General features: G+C 36.0%; 1 protein-coding gene across 24 annotated transcripts in view; it reads right to left on the bottom strand.

Annotated features, from left to right (window-relative positions):
- The window catches only part of LOC138241535 (focal adhesion kinase 1), a 163,557-nt gene that overhangs the window by 48,085 nt on the left and 93,595 nt on the right, over window positions 1–21,877 (bottom strand). For all 24 annotated transcript variants that reach the window (XM_069195128.1, XM_069195116.1, XM_069195123.1 and 21 more), the window contains 10 exons: window positions 21,000–21,087; window positions 17,419–17,498; window positions 17,085–17,147; window positions 12,189–12,243; window positions 8,811–8,951; window positions 8,191–8,268; window positions 6,060–6,167; window positions 4,328–4,445; window positions 2,725–2,758; window positions 1,319–1,371 (listed from right to left, as the gene is read on the bottom strand). In XM_069195128.1, coding sequence (XP_069051229.1) covers window positions 1,319–1,371; window positions 2,725–2,758; window positions 4,328–4,445; window positions 6,060–6,167; window positions 8,191–8,268; window positions 8,811–8,951; window positions 12,189–12,243; window positions 17,085–17,147; window positions 17,419–17,498; window positions 21,000–21,087 — 818 coding nt within the window. The remainder of the gene's footprint in view (window positions 1–1,318; window positions 1,372–2,724; window positions 2,759–4,327; window positions 4,446–6,059; window positions 6,168–8,190; window positions 8,269–8,810; window positions 8,952–12,188; window positions 12,244–17,084; window positions 17,148–17,418; window positions 17,499–20,999; window positions 21,088–21,877) is intronic.

The following is a 21,877-nucleotide window of genomic DNA, read 5'->3' as shown; positions in this document are numbered from 1 at the left end:
GCTGCTTGCTGTCCCTCGTCATTCCTTTGGCAGCGATGTGCAATCGCCTCGTGCTAATCCGCCAGCACTTTAATTTGTTACTAGCGCTGGCACATGTTGTGCTCGTTGACATTTATTGTCATTAGCAGTGTGGGTTCATGGCACAAACCACTCATCCACCCCATTTATTAGAATGTGATATCTATTCTCTCCCTCCAGTTTGTAAGTGCACCCCCCTTACACATGCTACTATACACATATCATTTTTAATATAAGGCGAATCTGCAATCACATAGACATTTCAATTAGCATAATCCATAAAGTTATTGTTTATAGCTATTTCTAGCTATAAAGTAATTTATAAGGTAATCACCTTGTTCAGAGGTTCAGCAAAGAAGCAGAATTACAGGCTTATGGGGAAATTATTTTAGAAATGTTTCCTGTTAAACACTTTTTGTAGGCATTTTTCAGAAAAATGTTAATTCCTCACCTGGGGTGGATTTCTTATATAAAGACACAAAACAGTTTCAGGATAGTTTTCCTGCTGAATAAATCTATCAAGTTGATCATGAAGGATTATGCAAATTTTATTTTTTGACAAAATGTATTAATCAGCCCAACGTGGTCCACTTAACCCATGATCTCATTCTATCAGGCAAGACATTCTCAAACTGACCCATAACCTGACAGTGATCTGGACTGAACACACACAACCTAATTATTGCTGAAAGATGATACTGTCCAACAGCACTGCCCAACACTGGCCCATACAGCTACAAAGCAGAAACCACGTTTAATGATTTCTCTAGAAGACTATTTTGAGGAAAACACATGGCCACCAAATTCCACAGGTTAACAACATTGTTTGATTTTGTCTTACAGTACGTCTGCTTATGCTAAAATCTCATCTACCAGCCAGAGACACTGTTAATCAAAATGTATGCAAACATTTTTGACAAAATCACTTAGATAAAATTAAAACACAGGTGTAAAAAAGTTTAAAACACACAACAAAAAAGGAATGTCACGACAGCCTACATTGTTCTGACAACAGTATTTATAGAAACACCAAATGGATGCAACATGTGTCAGTTTACAAGTCTATGGTAAGGATCCCACCTGATTAGATTAAAATGCTAAATTTACTCCTGGTCAAAACACAACAACCGAAACAGAAAGATCCTTTAAGCATTCCTTAACAACTTCAAATTGTATGAGTGAGATATTTGCTTTGAAATAGCTAAAGAGTTTTCATCTGAATGCTCTACACCATATTATACTTGAATGGTATTGCTAGTTTAGAAGCAGTAAAGCAATTAAGTCATGGCAGTGCCTGTACCTGAGACAGAGACCGTCCGTGTTCGAACTCCTTGCTTCTCGTTGTTGGCAAGTCTGTAAAAGAGAGGTTTGAAAAGGTGAATGTTGTACATTCTCCAAGGAGATGGTGCATTAGAAATTCATTCTGTCTGTCCCCAGCAGGGCAGAAACTAGCTGGACTGTTCCATTTACAGTCTGTGCACTTTTGGTAGGGGTGCTGCTTCTAACACACGAATCAGGAGCTACCACTGGGGCATGCTTAAAAAGAGGCAGGCACGAGTCCTTTGAAAAGGATCAAATTAACATCACAACACATAGAGAAATTCCTTACTATTCAGCCAAAACTTGAGAGAAGCCTGTTTGGTTTTTAGAAGAAATCTGAAATCTGACCCACATGCTCAAAGTCTGTGCAGATGTAAAAAAAAGCTTTGGCTTTAAAATATTTTGCCTTATTTGACCAAAGCAGAGTGTGCCACAGTTCTGACTGAATAGGTATAATTGTTGAAGACTGTGAGCATGGGAAAGGATGTAATACTAATTTTAACAATACTTTGATAAGAAATATACAAGTATACACGGCTGGCATTAGCAAAAAAAAGCATAAGAAACTTTTATTATACCCTAGGGGAAAAATATGGACACACAACATACATCTAAATACATAAAAAACTATGCCAACTAAAAAAAAAACAAAAAAAGTATACTAAGTAGAGAAAGAAAACTACTATTTGTTTCAAGTGACAGAGTTGGTTTAAATGTTTTCATCAGTAATTCAGGTAGTTACATTTTTAAACAACATAATTAAAGTTAAAATGATTATTTTTTGGTACAACTTCAGACAACTTGGAAAAATATGTAAAACAAGGAGAAAAATAACTTCTCGCGCTATTCAATTTTAAACAGCCCTGGTATGGTTTATCAACTGTTCGGGCAGAGAGTTGTTTAGAAGTGGTTTGTAATCCCAGCCATGGAGAAACAGACATTTTCTTGTCCTTGATTTCTCAGAAGACATGCAGAGATCCTCTGGAACATCTGTCAGCCTGAAGCTGCCCTATGCACTCAAACGTTAATGTTGCCTCTTCTCGGCTTCAGGAACAGAAGCTCATTTTAAAATTTTCCTAATGCATACACCTGGAACATTATTCTGTCATTTAAGGAAAAATACCTTATATTAAAAAACAAAAAGATTGGCTTTCGTAGAAAGGTGTGGCAAAAGGCTAGCCTCAAGGTCTCGAGTTTTTGTTCTAGCAATCTAACCATGAAATCCTTTCTTTCTATCATTACTGTATTTGCTGACACTTTAACAGAACTTTCTTACAGTTCCTTTACAATTCTGTTTTTCTGCTTCTATGTTTTCTGAGCAGACCCGGCATACAATAGTTATATTAAGATAAATATATTCATAATACAAATAATTTGTAAACTTACTTTGGGATTGATGGTAAAGCTCTCTCTCCCTCTGCTGAAAAGAAAAAAAAACAATGTTGAGTAAAGGGAGACGTGCAAATAAATGTCATGGCACGCCTGTGACACTGACACTTTAGACACAGAAACCTGCAGAATTCACAGATTAGAAACAAACCGAGGTCAGTTAAATGAGGCAAGTGTTTTCACTGCTAGTCCTGCAGGGCTCCATCTGGGTTAGAAGACTGTGCCAGTCTGAGGAAAACAGAACAGAGGCTGCAAAGGGACATCACAGCTTGAGGTTTTTCAGGATAAATCATCTTAATGGCCTTCTAAAGCGTAAAATGTGTAAAATCTCACCTACTTGGCAAAGGACATGTTAATCTGCTCTGCGATTGGACAATATGGGCCAATATCTGTTCATGAACTGCATAAAAGTAGCACTAGTGCAATCAAATCCTTGTACATAACATAACAGGAAGATCAATGGTTAAACCCTGTATCAATATGATGAACAGCTCTGTTTTTAGCTTACAGATGAAGCTTTTAGTTGGGCACACTCAAATCTGGAGGCACCAATGGTTTTGTCCATCCATAAATAAAGGGTTGCTCAACTTTAATGAATGGAGATGTTATACTAAGGGAACTGTCAGTCTGTTCAGAAGTCATAAACTTGGCTTTGGGTCGGAAGGGGAAAACCTTGTCTCTTCCTTTCCAACTTATAGTCACGCCACTGGAAACTAATTCCATTACAATAGCAAAACCACAAAAGTGCACCAAAGTAACAATACAGTAAATTATCCTCTTCTCGTTTCAGGGTTAGCACCTAACACAATGTTAATAAAACACAGGTCCTGAATTGAGAGCTGCATTCCCTCCAATTCCAAAGATGTGTTAATGGTTAGTGAAGTTGTAACTAATCATAATTTCACTTATGCTGCCCATTTCAACTCTAGGGCTGTGATATTGAATATCGTTTAACAACCAGAGGCAGTGTGAAACCACGAAAAAAGAATGCACTATAATGCTGAATAAAATGAAAAGAGTCTCCACCTCATTCAAGTTTTCTTTTTCAGATTTTCATGAAACTTTGCTTTTGCATTTAAAAAACAGTGGTAATTGTTTTTTAAACCACAAAAAGTAAGTAGATCTTTAAAGTTCTGTTCAATAGAGTCTCATTATGAGAGAAAATAGTAATTCCAAATAAATGTTTTCTAATATTCTCCACAGATTTAAAGTGAAGATTGAAATTACATTAAATACATCTTTTTTTTTAAGATGTCTCTTGATATTCAGAACACAACAAATTTGTAGACATTTTTAGGAAAATCTCTGAATCTCTGGAGGAAAACTAAAATCTATTTTTAAAAGAAAACTGGCTAATAATGTGTTTTTTAGCAAAATATAAAAATGATTACCATTAGCTTTCAATTGCATTTACTACTGAAATGGTTAAAAGTTGAAACATTTATTGTAACTGCATACAATAGCTCCTACAAAGGATGCAGTGTGTATGCCGCACACAACTGTTAAAAAGTTTCACTTTTACATAAAATAACCATCCTTCATTCCCTACTTTGACACAAACAAACAGAAACGGAGAGCATCAGAGATTCAGGAAACATACCTTTCTGTGGTCGAATAATGAAGGACTGGGAGGCTCCATTCACCAGTCGGCAGTAGCCATCTATCAGGTCAGCCATATTTTCTGCAATAGTCAGTGATGGCGTTGTCACTGTAAGAGGCTGCAAAACAGAGTCAACAAAGAGGCATTATCAACACTGCAAGTGCTCTGAATTGCACAGCTGCCCCATTACATCAAGATACCACACGCAACCACAGAACGCTAGACACACACAAGCAGAAACCCCCCTTCCCAGTGCACAGACTTCCTTTGGCACCAGGGCAGAGGTCACTACCAGCAGACAGGAAAACAAGCCAGTGGGCTGGGCAGGAGAACAGGGAACACCAGTCAAGTTCAGATCTGCTTTTTAATGTGGCCCCAAAGCCAGTACATGATTCACTGGTAAAACAAAATGAAGAAGAAGGCATCAGAACTTGGCTTATACTTTAAAATTGTGAAGCACAAAGGTGTTACTGTATTTCAGCTAATGTTTAGCAATGTAATACTTTCAAGAATATTATGGTTTGTGTCGTTTGTCATAATTATGACTCCACCTTGCATATACTGTAACTGCACAAAACTGCTTCTGTCTGACCCCTATTAACAAGAAGGGATTTCCATGGAGAATTGGGAACTGAACCAAGGAAATACTATATCTTGTTCACATTTACTCCTCGGTCCATTACTTAAATAGTCAAAATTGAAAAACTACAGTACATGTTTTGAACAGTCCTAGGGGCTAGTGAAGATTCCCATATCCTTTTCCTGTAACAAGAAAGGTGCATGAAATACACAAAAAAGGCTTCACTGCTACAATACCAGAGCACCAGCATTGCATGGTGTCAACTAGAAAACTCTGTACCCATTAACAAGACTGAACACAGCTGTAATAAGGTCTCATGTCCTCTTCCCAGAACAAATATCAGCAAACACAGAAGCACAAGAACAAAATCAGCTCTCTCCAAGCCTTTTAAATTGATATCTATAAAAAATCTTTTACAATCTTACAATGACCAATGCTTAAAGATGCACACCAATGTGAAAAAGGTTTTCGTGACACTGTGGCACTTCTTGCCAGCCTTAACCACAAAGTTAGAAACTCCCACTTAACCACAAGCTCTAATGTTCTGACTCAGGAACTGCCAACTCTGGTACCTGGTTCCATAATCCAGGAGGTGTTTGATGTCTCCATAGGTTAGAAACACGAAAGAAGTGTTAATTTGGACCAGAAAACATAAAAAAGGTTCTTTCTTAAGGAGAGGAGACCACTTAACTGCTCTAAACATTTTTGGTAGTTAGTACCTAATTGATCCAAGGACCTCATGCAGTCAATTCTCGAAAGAAGTCAGCGTACCATCTTCAACATGAGTGATAGCTTGTCCCATACTCCAACAACACTTTGTGTAAAGAAATGCCTTCTGTTCCTGGTTTTAAGTGCACTTCCAAGTAATGAAAGCAGTAGTCGTAACGTAGTTTATCGCCTCTCAGCAGTCCTAAGGTGTTGGCACTTTAAAATTTCCTGGAGCCCAGACTCCAACATTCGGAATTGGTGATTTGTCATAAAATGAAGAAAAGCTAATTATCCCCACATAAATTCTGATATACCCGCAGAGGACTCAGCTAATTGGAATTACAATACATTCATTCCTTTGGCAAATGAACCAATGACACTTGTATTCCAATACACTTCACAGACTGTATCAGGACAGTCTAGCCTCTTGCGATTGGTTCCTACCTCTGGGGCTCCAGCCACATTGAGTTGCAACATTCCTTTCCGATCCTTGTCATCACTGCTGGAGTATTGGATCGTCTGCACCTGGTTGAAGTTAGCCAGGTGGGTTGGCTGGACATATAGAAAACAATTACTTGGACATATCCCAGTACATTTTCTTAAAACCCAAACTATATTTGTTAAGCACCAAATCTAGAAATATAAGGTCAAATGTGAGAACAATTCTTTCAGACTGCAATCAGAAAAAATAGAGATATTGGGCTACTTGGATTTGTTGTGTACCTTTATGCCATAAAACTCTTAAACTCTTTTCTCCTAAATTTGATGACAAGGCAGTTTTACATGGCTTTAAAATTGTATTTTTATCTGCAGTTTTATGTGTAATGTTATCCGTTTATGACTCTAGTCTACTAGAAAGAGTGAAAAAGAACCTTATGCTTGAAAATGCTTATGCTAAGTAAAAAGGAAATGGGACTGTAAATTGTTTAGAAAGAAAGAAGGAATTATCATTTAAATATAGATAAAGATTTCCCCTACAGGGTGTTTTATTTAATAAAAAGGGTTTATTCTGGATCTTTCTGCTCCACATGCAAGCCCTAGAGCCTATTTGCTTATACTGTATCTCTACGAGGTCTGTGAAGTTCCTCATATTGAGGTCAACTGCTTTTATTATGCCAATAGTATTGTATGTTTAGTTTTATTTGAGCTGTAAGTTTCTCACTTCCCCCTACCTTCTGTGAAAACTGTTCGTCATTCCATGTCATTACAACTGTTCCCAGAAATAAAGGTTCATTGCCAATTCTCCCCCATGGAATCTAGTTATTACTTTACTTTTGCTTCTTCCAACAAAACTTGAAAAGTTAAAAAGGGTGAAAAGTTCTTTTTTCTTTGGGGAAAATAAATCCTATTTGTTTTCCATGTTTTAATATACCTAAGCCTTTTGTGGTGTAGAGAGGTTATCCCTTTCCCATTATATCAGCACCTTGGGACTTATGAAATAATTTGTTCTCAGCAAAGCTGTTGGAAATTCCATTCTGGAGAAAAACTGTGAAACTGCGATAAGGGTTAGTAAAAAAACCCCAACAAGTCTGCAACTCAAGGATGATCTGGTGTATCAGGTTTCAGCTCATGTCTAACTCAAAACCAAGGCAAAGTGCTGCTGCTTTGCACAGGTAGTGATAAGGTACTCAGATAACATCAGGTCACACTGAGCAGAGAACTACTGAAATAATTGGGATCTTTTCCAAATTAATAAATGCGTATGGAAAGTCAACTTATGTAAAAGGTATGTTATGTAAAAAAGTATGATAATAGAGAAAACATGATAAGTAAAGTCAACATCCAAATTTATTCCTTGAAGAATATAAAGACTAATATTTCAAAGGCATAAAGAGCAGTATTTCTTATGCAGTATGAGGTGTTGTGTTCTGAAGAATGATACTTCAGAAGTGGTTTTTCTGAATCAGTAAGTACTGCTTTGAATTACTCCATGCAAATATAAAGAAACTGCTAATAAAACACCTTTAATCTTTATACTTAAGCTGTATTTATTTTGCAATAAGATTGTTAAATGAAAATAATGAATTATACAAAATCTAAACAGGCCGTGCATTAAAATCTCAATTGACTTGCAGGCTTAGAATATTTGTTAAACTTGCTAAGCTACACTGTTTGTTTAGCCATACTGATAAACACAGGACTGTAATAGTGTAACACAAAGACTGCTCTGGATAATTATGCCCGTTTTAAAATTGTAGACCCTTAACCTTCATGTTTGCTAATTTCAGAGCACTGTTAAACAATTCATCATTTATAAGGGCTTTTTTGTGATTGTTATGCTTATTCTACCAAAATATTCCTGCAGTGACCAATGATGAGGACCTGATCATTTCCCTACCTGTGTGCAAGCTGACTTTCGTGACTGCAGAAGAGGTGCCGATTCAGCTCAGTTTTCAACAGAGACTTGTTAATACCCTCTTTTTGCACTTTCCTGGTGAAAGTGAGGCTGCTTTGCTCTACCTTCTTTTTTTAATGTGGGAGAGTAACAGACCTTCTCCCTGCTAACAGTGCTATTGAAAATAATGCATAATAAGCAAATAGCAAATATGAAATACAATAAAACAAAAGCACTCACAGTTGAGCCCTTGTCTGTTAAGTAGCTGATTCCCTCTTCTGGTCCAATTGCTAATTCCACTGAGATCACCCAGCTTGACTGTTAAGAGAAAAGTAGTACTCAGGAAACTCATTTTCCTTGGATTACACAGTTTGATCAAAGTAATTACCTTAACATCAAAGTTCTAAAAAGGTGGATAAGATTCTCTAGCTTCTGCTCATTGGAAACACTGCAAATGCGAGACTGAGAACTCATCATACCAGATGCGCCAAAAGAGGCATCTTTTGTCACAGTTTTTTCACTCTGAACTTCATCTACCATAGACTGACATGAATGAAATCTCTTATTTCCACTGCATGCAGAAAATGGACTAATCTGAACAAATCCATCAAATATAAATATAAAATGGAATGTCCACAAGAAATTGAAGCATGGTTATAGAAAAAAAAATCCACGAACAACTCAATTTTTGCTCTGCTGCCCAGCAGGTGTCACTATAGAACAACTGTCTCACAAGAAAGACAGTACTAAAGACGGCAGACAAAGCTGGGCCTTACTTCACACAGTCCAGAATCAAACTTTTAGATTATGCTTTATAGTTTCCTAAAAGTACATATGCATAAAACTTTAATTTCACGTACCCCAAGAGCACATTTAAAACACTCCTTGTCAAATCTGTAAACCGGCGACAATATTTCAAAGAATTTAAGAATACTTTGCTCATCATTCAGGTTTGCAAACTGTTTGAAGGTCTGCTGGATCAATTTCCGTAGAGTTTTGGCCTAAAAAATAAGAAAACATGAGATATATTTGAAATAATTACAGTACTGCATATGATCTCAAGCATTGTTAAAGTATCGTTAAAATACGAAAAATAATGGATTCCTTCTTGCTTGAAGTTGTGTCAGCTGTGCAGAAGTCGGTTAATTCAATCCTTAGGAACGAAGACAGAGAAAGAAAAAAGTTATTTGAACCGCAAAATAGTTTTGGTTCTAACCCTGATTGATCTTCAATTGATCAGAGTTTAAGAATGCAGTCAGTTCTTCAGAATATTAATGAAAACACAGTCTGTTAATCCTGTGGTTTATGCTCTGCATTTACTGAATTTCTTATCATATTGATTGTTTCATGTGGACTTTACAACAATCAAACCACTGTATGGGAGAGTATTACTATCTGTCACAATCGGAGCACTGATTTTCCAAAACCAGTACATCTTCCAGTAATGGTTCCAACTCTTTTTACCCCATCATGTTCAATGAAATGTCCACTTCTATTTACACAAGGTCTGAGTAAAAATAAGTTATTTAGAATGGTAACCGGCAACAGAACACCAAGTATTCTCAGCCATCATGTTGTACCTGGCTCAAGGAGCAGTTTTATGGATAGAGAACAGCCTGTTTGATTCTCTGATGTTCTTTAAAACCTATTTCGCTTGCAACAGATTGGTCTAGTTTTGGTAGAAAAAAAAGCCCATATATTTATCACACAGGCTACACTGCCGATATTACACATACATGTCTAATGTACTCAATCTGACATAAGTAGATCTGACAGAGTAGGGGTGTAACCGAAATAGGTCCTGGCCAAATTTCCCATTGGCCCTTACCAATCATGGCCTCCTAATAATCCCCATCTATGAATTGGCTACATTACTCTGCTCTCCTCCCCACTGATAGCTAATGTGTGGTGAGTGTTCTGGCACACTATGGCTGCTGTCACATCATCCAGTCCCATTACCTGTAAAGTGCTTTGAGTGGAGTGTCCAGAAATGCGCTATATAAGTGTAAGCAATTATTATTATTATAAAAAAAATGACACTGGATGTATGTCTTGATTATGTAACTTTGATTATGCAAATCGTCAGACTGTGGCAAAAGCTTGTTTCTTAAGTGACATGTTATAGGAGTTGCCCCATTGGTTATTGAATATTTGTTTAGAGGTGCAATTACCTTAACTTTTTAATCCAGGGGAACATGTGAGTGCATACCGATGCCTCAGTACTTTACTGCATGCCACCTTTCTTTTCCCTTGCACTCATTCACTCAATCAATGGCTTTTAAGTCCAAATTACATTATATTTTTCAATTCGTTCAACTGATCTGTACCCATTACGTTTGAATTTTTTGACTAATCATATTTCCTTTGATTGCCTAATGCTAAAATAAAAAAGTATCTACAGGGACGCCTAGAGGATAATAAGTGAACTACAGGGTAGGCCCTCAGAAAGACACAGTCAAGAAAAACTCTCAGGCTCTTGAAAGAGGCCTATGATAGGTGGTGATCCAGTCTGATGTCGAATATAACACTGTTGTAAATGAGTTCATGCTTCAAGAACAGTAAGATACATGTAAGCACAAAACAATCTCAACTGGCATGACTGATCAGTAAACTTCCTTTTATTGCTTCTTCTCATCTGTAGGTTTACAATACACATACCCCACCTAATATTAACTGCTTTTTAGTGCATATTATGAGATTTTCTTTTTTAAATTAGATGTGTTTACATGTGAATAAATATACATATTGGTTTATTGTGTGTTAAGACCTGCAGTCTGCAGGATTACTATTTTGTCAGACAAAAAATTAAAATGGATATTTTAAGAAAAAAATCATTTCATGGAGAGAGGGACCTAAACCCAAAGGTTTTTTAACCCATACAAATTGGTAGATTATGTAAATTGCTGACCTAAGGTGAGAACTGTAAACTACCAGAACCTGTGCAATTACTAGAAATACATACAGCTCTTTAAAAACGCCACACCCATCCCGCACTACAGCTATATCTTTTCTTCAATCTTGACAGGTAGCACAAGTTCAGAATATTAAGGGTACAGCTCAAAAATGTTTTTGATCCAATGTGCAGGATCCACTTTTGGGGAAAAACCAAAGTAAAATGAAGGAAAGTGGAAACTAGCAAAAACAACTGAAGTTTAAGACTGAAACTGTTAATGTTTGATGGAACTTAATTTCCTTTCTTTAAAACAAACAGGGAAAAAGCTATTTATACCTAATCAATCTTTTAAGATTGCATTTAAGTGACTTTTGGGTATAAATTACGGATGATTAATTATGCAAATATTACATTCAAGCATCAATCATTTTTATTGCTTGATTTGATCACCCTGTGAATGAGCTGTTAAAGCCTGAGCCATCTGTCGGATAATATACTTTGCAGTCTATAAAATGTGTTCATCTGGATAGCAGAAATAATCACATCAACAATGTTTTGATGTCCAAATCTGCCATTTATCCCCTGAACGCACTGTCAAGGTTTTATTAGACATACTGGAAAGATAATATTTGATGTGTCTGAACAACAACAAACACATAGATGACAAAACGGAACAAGCCGTTGACTTGTACAGTACCTAATTAAACAGACCCTGAAATATATCTCTTATATTTCATAAAACATTAGAAAGATTTGAAGACATCACACCTGAAAAACACAAGGTTGTGCTCAAAAAGAAGAAAATGACCCCGATGCTAATCTGACTTCCATGCGGCAATATAAACATCGCTTTGGCAAAAAAACTGCCTTTACAGTGAGAACCGGCCAGGAAATTATGCGCAACGTCAGAGTTACGTGATGGAATAGCCAGTTTGACAGCAGGGGAAATTCACAGTGGACCCCTTCATCCCAGGGGACTGGCGAGATGGGAGGATTAATGAAACCTCCCAGGTCAGCTGGCACTCTTCCCATTGTGCTGCAGGCTCAGCATCTGTCTGCTTTCTTATACAAGAAGCAGCTTCAGTTCAAAGGGACTTTCACTCCTGTTCCATCGTTTGTTCCCACATTGTCTGTCTCTTCCCATAAACTATAACACTCATTTTTATCCCCTAGATCTCACAGGATAAGTCCATCAGGAAGCTTTGCTTCTAGTGGTCGTTCGTTGTAATTAAAATTGTTTTCTGCTGTGGAAAAGGTAATCTGATTTGTCCATTTTAAGTGACCCTTACATTTCTTCAATCAAAGGGAATTTGTCATGTATAAAACTACAATGAAGATTTCTCACCTTGACGGAGTCCAGCAAACTCTTGGGAAAGAATCTTCTCAAACCAACATCTTTTCTGTTTGAAGAAGACAAAACAGCTCAGTGTTAAAAAAATGAATTTTACAGCTATCCACGACACCATATGAATTGTAATAAAACTGGCAATTGTTTTTCCAAAACTACGGAAATATCTTATCACAATACAAAAAAACGTTCCAAATGAGAGGAATAAATAAGGCCCATCAACCTGAAATACTTACTGAAGATGTGAAATTTGAACAAGAATGTTACCGCTACAGAAGTGCATAAGCAAATAAGTAAAAATAACCTATTTCAGATATATGTCTTTTAAAGAAATAAAGACAGATTGTCACAGATTTTGCCTTTAACTGGGAGTGTACTGAAAGTTGAGAATTTTATAAATAAGAACTATGCTCTGAACTTCTGACACAATGTCAGATAGACTTTTATTGAAAACATACTTTATTACTACAACAAAAGATACATTTGTTCTGGTTGCTAATGCACTGCAACAGGCCTGGGTCATAAAATAACCATCAATCAAAGAGCTTTGTGACAGAAGCATTAATAAAAAAAAACATTTCTTAGAGTACTTGGAGAGCAGGCTGAATGTTGACAAAAATCAAACACAGAAGCTGGTTTAAAAAGCAATAAACAAGCTTATCCCCGGCATCTTTTTATACTTTTGTACAGATCAGATAGATTCATTTTTATTCTTCTGTCATTACACTCAACTCTGAATTAAACAGGAATAGAGACACAAACTATACTTTATAATAGCAATGGAAAAATGTGATAAAGTGGGTAATTGTGCATTTTGGCATATCTGCATTACTACACTGTTATATAAAGGCCTGACATTACCTCCTGGGGTACAATATGCAACAATCACTGTCGCACTTTAATTTTTCATTAGGAATGAGAAAATAAACAGCTCGTTGAGATTAAGCAGTAGCAGCGAGGTATATTTAATAAACACGTTGTTTCAGAAAGAGAAGTTTGAACATTGTTTTAAGAAAAAAGAGAAACCAACATGCTGTGCATATCAAAAGAACACATTTATGCCAATGTCTGCTGGAGACAGGACAAAGTCCACTCAGCTGGATTCACCAGGATTAGAGCTCTCTTTAGCACAGTTTTATCTAGAAAACTTTGATGGGTGACAGCAAGTATGGTGCAGACATGCACAACAGTATGCTATTTGATGTCTACAACAAAGCAGGCAATGGGGAGATCAAAGCATGATTTCCTGGATATGAGTTGCTATAGAACTTCACTTGAAGCGACAGCCACCTGACTGCACAGTGCTACACTGATCAAGTCCTGAGACGTCACCTGCTGTCCTTCCTGCAGGCGCGTCCTGATATGCAAAAATTCCGGCCGAACGGCATTCCAACAGCAGGACAATACTTGTCCTCTTGATGGTTGTTCAACAACGACTTTCTTGTGATCTCATTGTGTTGATGACAAATGTTAATAAGCACTATACACTTACAGATGTATTCAATACAATGTCAGTTGCCTCTGCTACAAAAATAGTCATTTACATGATAACTATGAGATGTAATGACATTAAAAGTGATATTTCTTTTGATATTCAAACGAAATATTTGGTGTAATATTTCCAATTGCTTTTGCATAACTCTTCAGACAAGAGCTGAAGGTGATAAGAACAACACTTTAATATTAGTTCAGGTGGGTAGCTGCGTCAGCATGCGTAGGCTGCAAAGGAACAAGTAATAGGTTTATTCCATGCTTTTTTTCAGCATAGAATAAACCTATTACTTTAATATTACGCAGTATTTTCTCCTCTAAAGATATGGAAAACAGGTTATTCCACGGGAAAGAATATTTCTTGTAGTTTTTCATATTGTATTAGAGTTGTGTCAAAGATGTGATTTGATTGGACATAATCTCTTTGTTTCAAAGACTAAAATACAAAAGACTTAAATGCAATTATAACGCACAGGGAAATGGATGCTTAAGGCTCATAATACAGCAAGGTTTTTTTTTGAATTCCTCCAGCCTTTTAAGATGGGAGAAACACAGGAGTTGCTGAAGGTAGTATGTTTCATTATATTAATAAAACACTTATTACACAGTAGTCTAAATACTGTATATCACTTTTGTCCTAGTAAACAAACTCCCTGATAGCTCTGTCATTTTAAATTTTCCGGAAAAACAATAACTACTTTGTCAGGGGTGTTAAATGAGAGAGTGCTGGAAATAAACCTTCCTTTTTCTTTTAATATCTTGCTTACTTTATGATAGCCTGAAGGAAAATGAGACCTAAGATTTTGGCAATGACAAATGCTGCAAAAATGTTATTTAATAAAACCGATTTGTGGTCAAGAAATTCCCACCATTCTAAAGTATTACACGAACATGTATAATCTCAAGGGCTAAGAAGTTACTTTCACATCAGTACAGACTTGTTTTTCAAATCTGGTGGAAAACTGACATAAACAGCAGTCTTAAGGTGTCACATGGAGTGCAAGGAATGCATAGACTAAAAGCTTTAGCATCCAACTTCAGTATTCAAATATTAACAGGCTTATTTCATTCTCTACCATAACAGAGGAAGCAGGATGAAAGAGAATATGTCCCATAGAGACTGTAGGTAATGTGTTGTCACTTGAGACCTGACAAAATACAACTACAGTGGAAATCCAGTACTCCAGCAGAATATCAAATACTCTTCAGGCAAAGAAAAAGTCACTAAGGATCTTAAGTTACTGCTGCAAATTACTGAGGATCAATTATTCTTAACTATAAATAGAACAACCATGTTGCCAAGTGTGTAAAGAAGCACTATTAAGATGACCTACATTATCTGGCCATAAAAATGACAGAATACATGATGGATCTCATACTTCCCCTTTCAGCTTCTCTTCAGAGTTAACAAACAAGACAGGACAGAAAACAGACTTTAGTCAGATAATGAAATGCAAATCCAGGAAACGAATCAAATATTGCAATATTTCAAAAAGAACTGCATGTCTTCATTTTTAAATACTTTTATGTCTGTGGATCATACATGTTAAACTGAGCCATCCACACATAATACATTTTATTATGTAATAACATTTTATTAGGCTATTGTCTAGTATGGGAATAATGCACGGTATAGCCTTTATCTCTAATAGTCCAAACCTCAATAAGGTGCAGTAAACTTCATTGGCTGCAGTAAATAATTATCCACCATTTACTAGTGGACATGCAGGAGTTTCTCTTGGATTATCCTAGGAGATTTGCTGGCAAATACAAAGTTGGATAGAGACGGAAGACTGGGATTTTATATGGCTGATAGTAAAAGGAACTAAAGCATCTTTCCGCAAAATTAACCAATTAACTTGCTCCCAATGTATGAACTTCTCAACTGACTTAAAGGCCAAGAGGACTTGTTCATCCATAGGAAAAATAATGTATTAATTAGCATATTTGGCATTTATTTTATAATTAATTTTAAAAATTCAATTAGCAGTCATGACATCTTCAGTAGATGACAAATTAGCAAAGCTTCTTCATAACTCTAATAAGGGATTTTTTTAGAATTGTTAGTCATCCTTATTCAAAATATCATAGATGCAATTATTGTACACTTAGAAAATCTTCTCCTGAAAAATATGCTCTTTAACATGTTCAATAACTTGAGCCTCAATACACACACCCCACCCTATATGACGGTTATGTTCATAAAAATTGAATAATGCATTTTTATACCCGTTTTTTTGCCATACAAAGCTATTTTTGCTACAACAGAAGTGTTTCAATTTGTAGGTTCTTCCTTTTTAATGTCTTTTAGTGATTTGTAACATTGAAAATCCTCCTTCTTTTTCACATCATATTGGCAAAACATGATGCCAGTGCTTCAGGATCTACAAAAGCCAAGAAAATAAGTAAAGCATTCCCACTGGCTATAGAAGTGGCAAAAGAATAGAAAGGACTGGAAAAGGTGAGCTGTCAAGAGACATCTGTGTATTCAACAGTTTATTTTTTTACCTATTTGTCTCATCTCTTATGGGTGTAATACGCTAATTATCATACACTAATTGTTCAGCAATTAGCAGAGTTTTATTTTTTTACCGGGGAAACAGAATCAGAAAAAAGATTATGTTAAAGGGACATTGTGTGACGAAAATAAACTTTGAAAATGTAGTTCACTGTTACATACAGTATCGGCAAAATAAAAACAGCCAAACAATCAATTCTACAACTACCACTATTGCTCTTTGGCAATAGCGACTTTCTGGAAAGTTTAAGCATGTTGACTTTCCATTCATTTATGCAAAGAATTCTCAATTTCTCTCCTTCTCTTGAACTGCACAACTATTCCTCTTTTCTCTGATAGAGTTAGGAGAAAGTAGGTTTCACGGTGTCAGGTTTTTCCACAGTTTTTTTTCTGTCAACTAATGAGCCAAACAAAGCAATAGTAACAAAATATACTATGTTCAAAAGCAGGGTATTTTTTGATGCAGGATACAAAAATTAAATAAAAAATCCTTAACCTACAGACAAATTCCACGATTGTACTGACTCATCATAATTTCTTAAGAATCTGAAAGCCGGAAAACAAGTGGCAATTAGTAGACGCCATGAATCCATTTAAATTGCGCAATACTTCACAAGATAGAGAAGACTCTCTTATGTGAAAACACATAATAATCAATATTAGGTGGTTGCACAAAACTAACAGCAATGATAAGAGCTTTTATATTTAGAACAATATACAACTAAATTTCTTGATTAAAAATAAGTTAACATGGAGGCATTAAAAATGTTGCATTTTCAGAATCTCTAGCATTCTGTCTTGACCCTAAGCATAATTAAAAGAATAATGCTGAAATTTGACTTTTGAAAAAAATATTTGAAAATAATTTTCAGAACTCAACTTACTCTAATAGTTCATAGTTTGATTTCTTATCCAGAGCATTCCCTCTCATCTCCCGGAAGAATCTCCTGTGATAAAGACAAAAAAAATAAAGTTTAACAAATGGAATGTGTACTCTTCTAGAGAAGCAGATATTGTAATACATAGAATGCATTCATTTGGCCCATTTAGTCTGTTGGTAGTTAATGGCTGATCCAAAGATCTCATCTGGACAGTTCTTGAGAGAAGAGAATCTGCTTTAACAACATGGCTGAGTAGCTGGTTACAAGCTTCAGATACCCTAAATATAATATAGTTGCTACCCTTTTAAGCATCTGCAACTTATAAGCATCCACTCACCTGATTTCAAGGCAGCCCAGCTTCAGAGCTATTTCTTGGTCTACCTGATCCGCTATTTCTAACATATAGTCGTTTCTAACCTGTAGAAACAAAAGTATTAGTTTTAGAGGCATGTTGTGCAAAATTTATACTATACTTATCCTTCATACACCAATTCCGTGGATAACTTAGGCAGCAATAAATCTCTCTAAGCACGATGCAAAGACTATTGGACCAATCGCTACAAACTATTTGGCTCAAAATCTCCTTAACTTATTGCACCTAAAAATCCAACATAAGATACAAACTTAGGTCTCCGAACTTTAAGATAGGAAGATGACCAACGTAACTAACCCTGCATTGTCTTATAGTTCCCCACCTGTAAAAATAAATTACAGCAGCTACAATGAACCCAGGTTGAAACTAATGAAACCAGAAAATGTACTTTTTAACTACTTAAATAGAAACTGTAATTTCATTAAATGGAAAACATATTAGTAAAAAAACTATTAATTGTAGTTACACCAAAGAGGCTCAGTAATAAAAGACTAAAATGCCTTCACAGTTGATTACGCCAAATAATGGTGTCTAAAAAGCAGTTCTTCTGGAGATGAAAATGGTGCTAGTGACATACAAAATTCATTGACGTTGAGCATTGGTCAACACTAAACTGATTAAAGTGCCAAATCGTGGCAGCTTTATGCTTTACAGAATATATGACCTAGTGAATGTGAGCAGTCTTCCAACTATCCAAACACCAGGAAGGCCGCAGACAAAAAGACAAAAAGAGGCCATTTACAGCAGATCATCTTTTTCATATGGTTATATTTCTCTATAGTGTATATGTAGTGTAGAAGAAGCCAATAGGCAAAAAGATCAAACACCTCTATCTACAATTTATAATAAATACCAGACTTTATTCCTGTGTAATTTGGTAGAGGATAAGCATTATAAAGCCATCTCTGATGGGGGACATCAAATTCTAATCTCCCTAAGAAACTATGAATAAGTATTTTTAAACAGTTTTTCAGTCCTGATCACAACCTTAACAAACATTGACCTATGTTGTAAGTGTTACTATATAGTACCCTAAAATAAAACAAAGGCAGTATGTTAATCAACAATGCATGCTTATTCAAAAATGTCCATGCAAACCATGAAATCATGGAAGGTCTTAACATTTTCATTTGAATTGTTGCTACAACTCTTAAGAGCTATGTTTAATACAATTATGAATTTAACAAATCCTGAGTGTACAAAGAAAATTAAATCTCACTGTGAAAATCAATGTTAGAAATTAAACCACTAAATAAAATTTAGTCTTCACACAGAGACTTTGTATTGTCTTGCATTATAAATAAAAATATTACAAAATATATCAGACATGGTCAGTGTTTCAGTCCTGAAACACATCTAATCTTCATCAGAAGGCTAATGACGTCCAGGAAAACAGCTATTCCTAAATTGTACATTTTGCGTTTAATGTTGTGATGAAGTTTAAACCTTAAACCATCTTGCAGTTTTTTAGATAAAAATTAGAGGACCCAGAATTAAAATTTTCAAACACAGCAAATTACACAAGATGAGAAAATACCGCAGGAGGTCCATAAAACCTTATAATCTAAAGCACATGTGAAAGATAATTGTGTGTTGCTCTCATCACAAAAATCCTGTGGCAATTTTAACAACATGAGCCAGTGGAATGTGAACATTTTCATTCTGCCATCTAGAAAACCCATTCAGATTAGGAATGACTTAAAGCAACAGTACTCATAACATTTTGCAACTGAAACATTACATTTAGTAGCAGACCTCAGGGGCATTGAGTGTATAGCACACTGGAGCCTACTGACCTATTTTTAACAGACTGCAGAGATTTACAGTATACAACAAACATTACTTCCATCTGATTCAAAATCTATGTCAACCCTGTACAGTATTTCTCGCCCGAGAAAATGCAGTTAGACACACCTGCGTCACTCATACATTCTGTATGTGCAAACACAAGCACAAAAAGGAAAGACGGATGATGTAAAAAATAAAAAACTGATCAAGCAAATAAATGCCACCAACAACACTGCACTTTTGGTCTTTTTCAAATCTCCTTTTTTAATTTAAATTGAAATAATGATTTAAACAAAGACTGTTCAATCAGCACTCTAGGAAAATGCCTCACACATAATGTATATTGCCTTGCAAAAAGTATTCAGACCCTTACATAGTTTTCACATTTTGTGTTAAAGCTTGCAGTTGTGACATATCGAGTAGAAATGATTTCGTTATATGTACATACTCCACAGTAGAAAACAAAAATAATTGAGAAAACTTGAGAAGTCATTATTATATAACCATTCAAACCCTTGCTGTGGAAAAACTAAAATTTAGATACACAAAATTACTACAATGAGCCATACAATTATTTGGATGGCCCCTGTCTGTGTGCTATCATAGTAATTCTTTCAATTTCAGGCAAAGGCAAAATGGGCAAGTCTAAAGAGTTTTGAAAGCAAGTCAGGGATAAAGTCATGCAAAAGCACAGATCAGGCGAAGGGGACAAAAATACTGAAGTCTCCGAGTATCCCTTTCAGCACAGTCCACTCAGTCATCAAGAAATTGAAGGTACATTACATTCAGGCACTACCTAGTTGTTCCTTCAAACTGAGTAGCGAGGCAAGGAGGAAACCGGTGAGGAATGTCACTGTGAGTCTAACTTTAAAAGAGTGATAGAGTTCAAAGGCTAAGATTGCATAATACGTGTATCAGTCAACAAAATTAAGAAAAATTTTCAGTCTGACTACGAAGCATTACATTTGTTACAGATCCTACACAGCAAATTTCCCCACTCAACACTATTCCTACAGTCAAGCATGGTGGTGCCAACATCATGATATGGTATTGCCTCTCTTCGGCAGGGACTAGCAATCTCATTAGGATTGAAGGAAAAATGAACAGATCAATGTATAGACAAATACTAGAGGAAAACCTGTTTCAGTCTGCTAAAGACTTAAAACTGGGGCAAACATTCACTGTTTAGCAGGACAATGATCCAAAGTATAAGGCTAAGGCTACACTACACTAGACTGGCATAAGAATAAGAAAGGTAATGTCCTTGCGTGGCCCAGTTGAAGTCCCGACTTGAATCCTATCGAGAATCTGTGAAAAGATTTGAAAATTGCTGTCCATAAGCAATCCCCTCTCAAATTGAGAGAGCCTGAGAAAATCTGCCAAGAAAAATGGATGAACATTGCACCAAGCCAATGTGCAAAGTTGATAGAGACTTATTCAAAAAGACATGAGTGTAATTAGAGTTGATTCAGGCAAATACTTTAAGGTGCTTCAACCAGAGTACACACATCTGAATATTTATTCACTCAACACATTTCATTTTGTTCTCTTTAGTTTTTGATGACACTTTGTGCAAATTATCTTACCCTTTACAATTCTCTGAGTATTCTGCTCTTGAATAAAATATTTAGGTTAAGAATGTGCAGCATTTTATAATTTTACAAAAATGGGGCACTACAAGAAGGGTCTGAATACTTTGGCACGGTACTGAACATTCCTACATGAATAATATATTTCTCTGTCTTGTCTCATCTTACCTGCTGGTAGAAGTAGTTGAGTGTTGGTTTGTCATCAGTGAACTGATTCAAGAATCCTTTTGGCAAATAGCGAATCCGCAGCTCATACCTAGAAAAGGACAGATAATCAAATTGGAACTCAAAATAGAGGAAGGCCTAAAATTTAGCTCAAAAATGGTTTAGATATCGTAAAAAGTATTTTCAGAATGCGATATAGGTCCACGCTTCAAATTGTAAGTGGCAAGCAAAAAGTTCTATTTCTGCTATTAATTTTTGTTAATAACATTTTACTACAGTCTATTTAGAAAAAAAAGTATAGCGCTCACAATGAAAGGAAAAGCAGCCTTATACAACTAATACATACAAGCATAGTTCTATTTAAAAAGTATGCAGGTTTAGATCAGGAACGTACTTTTAGAAGAGTTCAATAAGAGAGTCGGTCTAGTCATAGTAAGAACAGACAACTTTAAGCAGCTAGAGTGACATTTTAATTGAACAGACATGACAGGTACTGTATATGATCAATTATCATCAACAGTGTTGATCACAGGTTAGCTGTGTGTGTTGACAAGGTGTATATTTGTGACACATTCTTTGCACCAGGTTGCTGAACAAGCATGTGTCTCATCATTGGTCTCTAGTCCCACATACCACATGTTCTCTCAAAACATTTAATGGGGCTTAATGACGAAATGTATATCTGTCAAGAATACTGTTATACAAATAGCACAAGGCCATGCATTGTCCTGCTGGAATGTTGTCACATCAGGATGAGTCTGCATACAGGCAGAAGGTCCCAGGGCTTGGTCAATGTAGCACTGTACCATCAGGACTATTTGCAGAGTTCAGTAGCAAATAGCCACTTATTGCCCATCACACATGATCTCTCAATTGACCAT

The sequence above is a fragment of the Lepisosteus oculatus genome, chromosome 10, assembly GCF_040954835.1.
Source record: "Lepisosteus oculatus isolate fLepOcu1 chromosome 10, fLepOcu1.hap2, whole genome shotgun sequence".
Lineage (NCBI taxonomy): Eukaryota > Metazoa > Chordata > Actinopteri > Semionotiformes > Lepisosteidae > Lepisosteus > Lepisosteus oculatus.
This window is presented reverse-complemented; position numbering and strand designations above follow the sequence as displayed.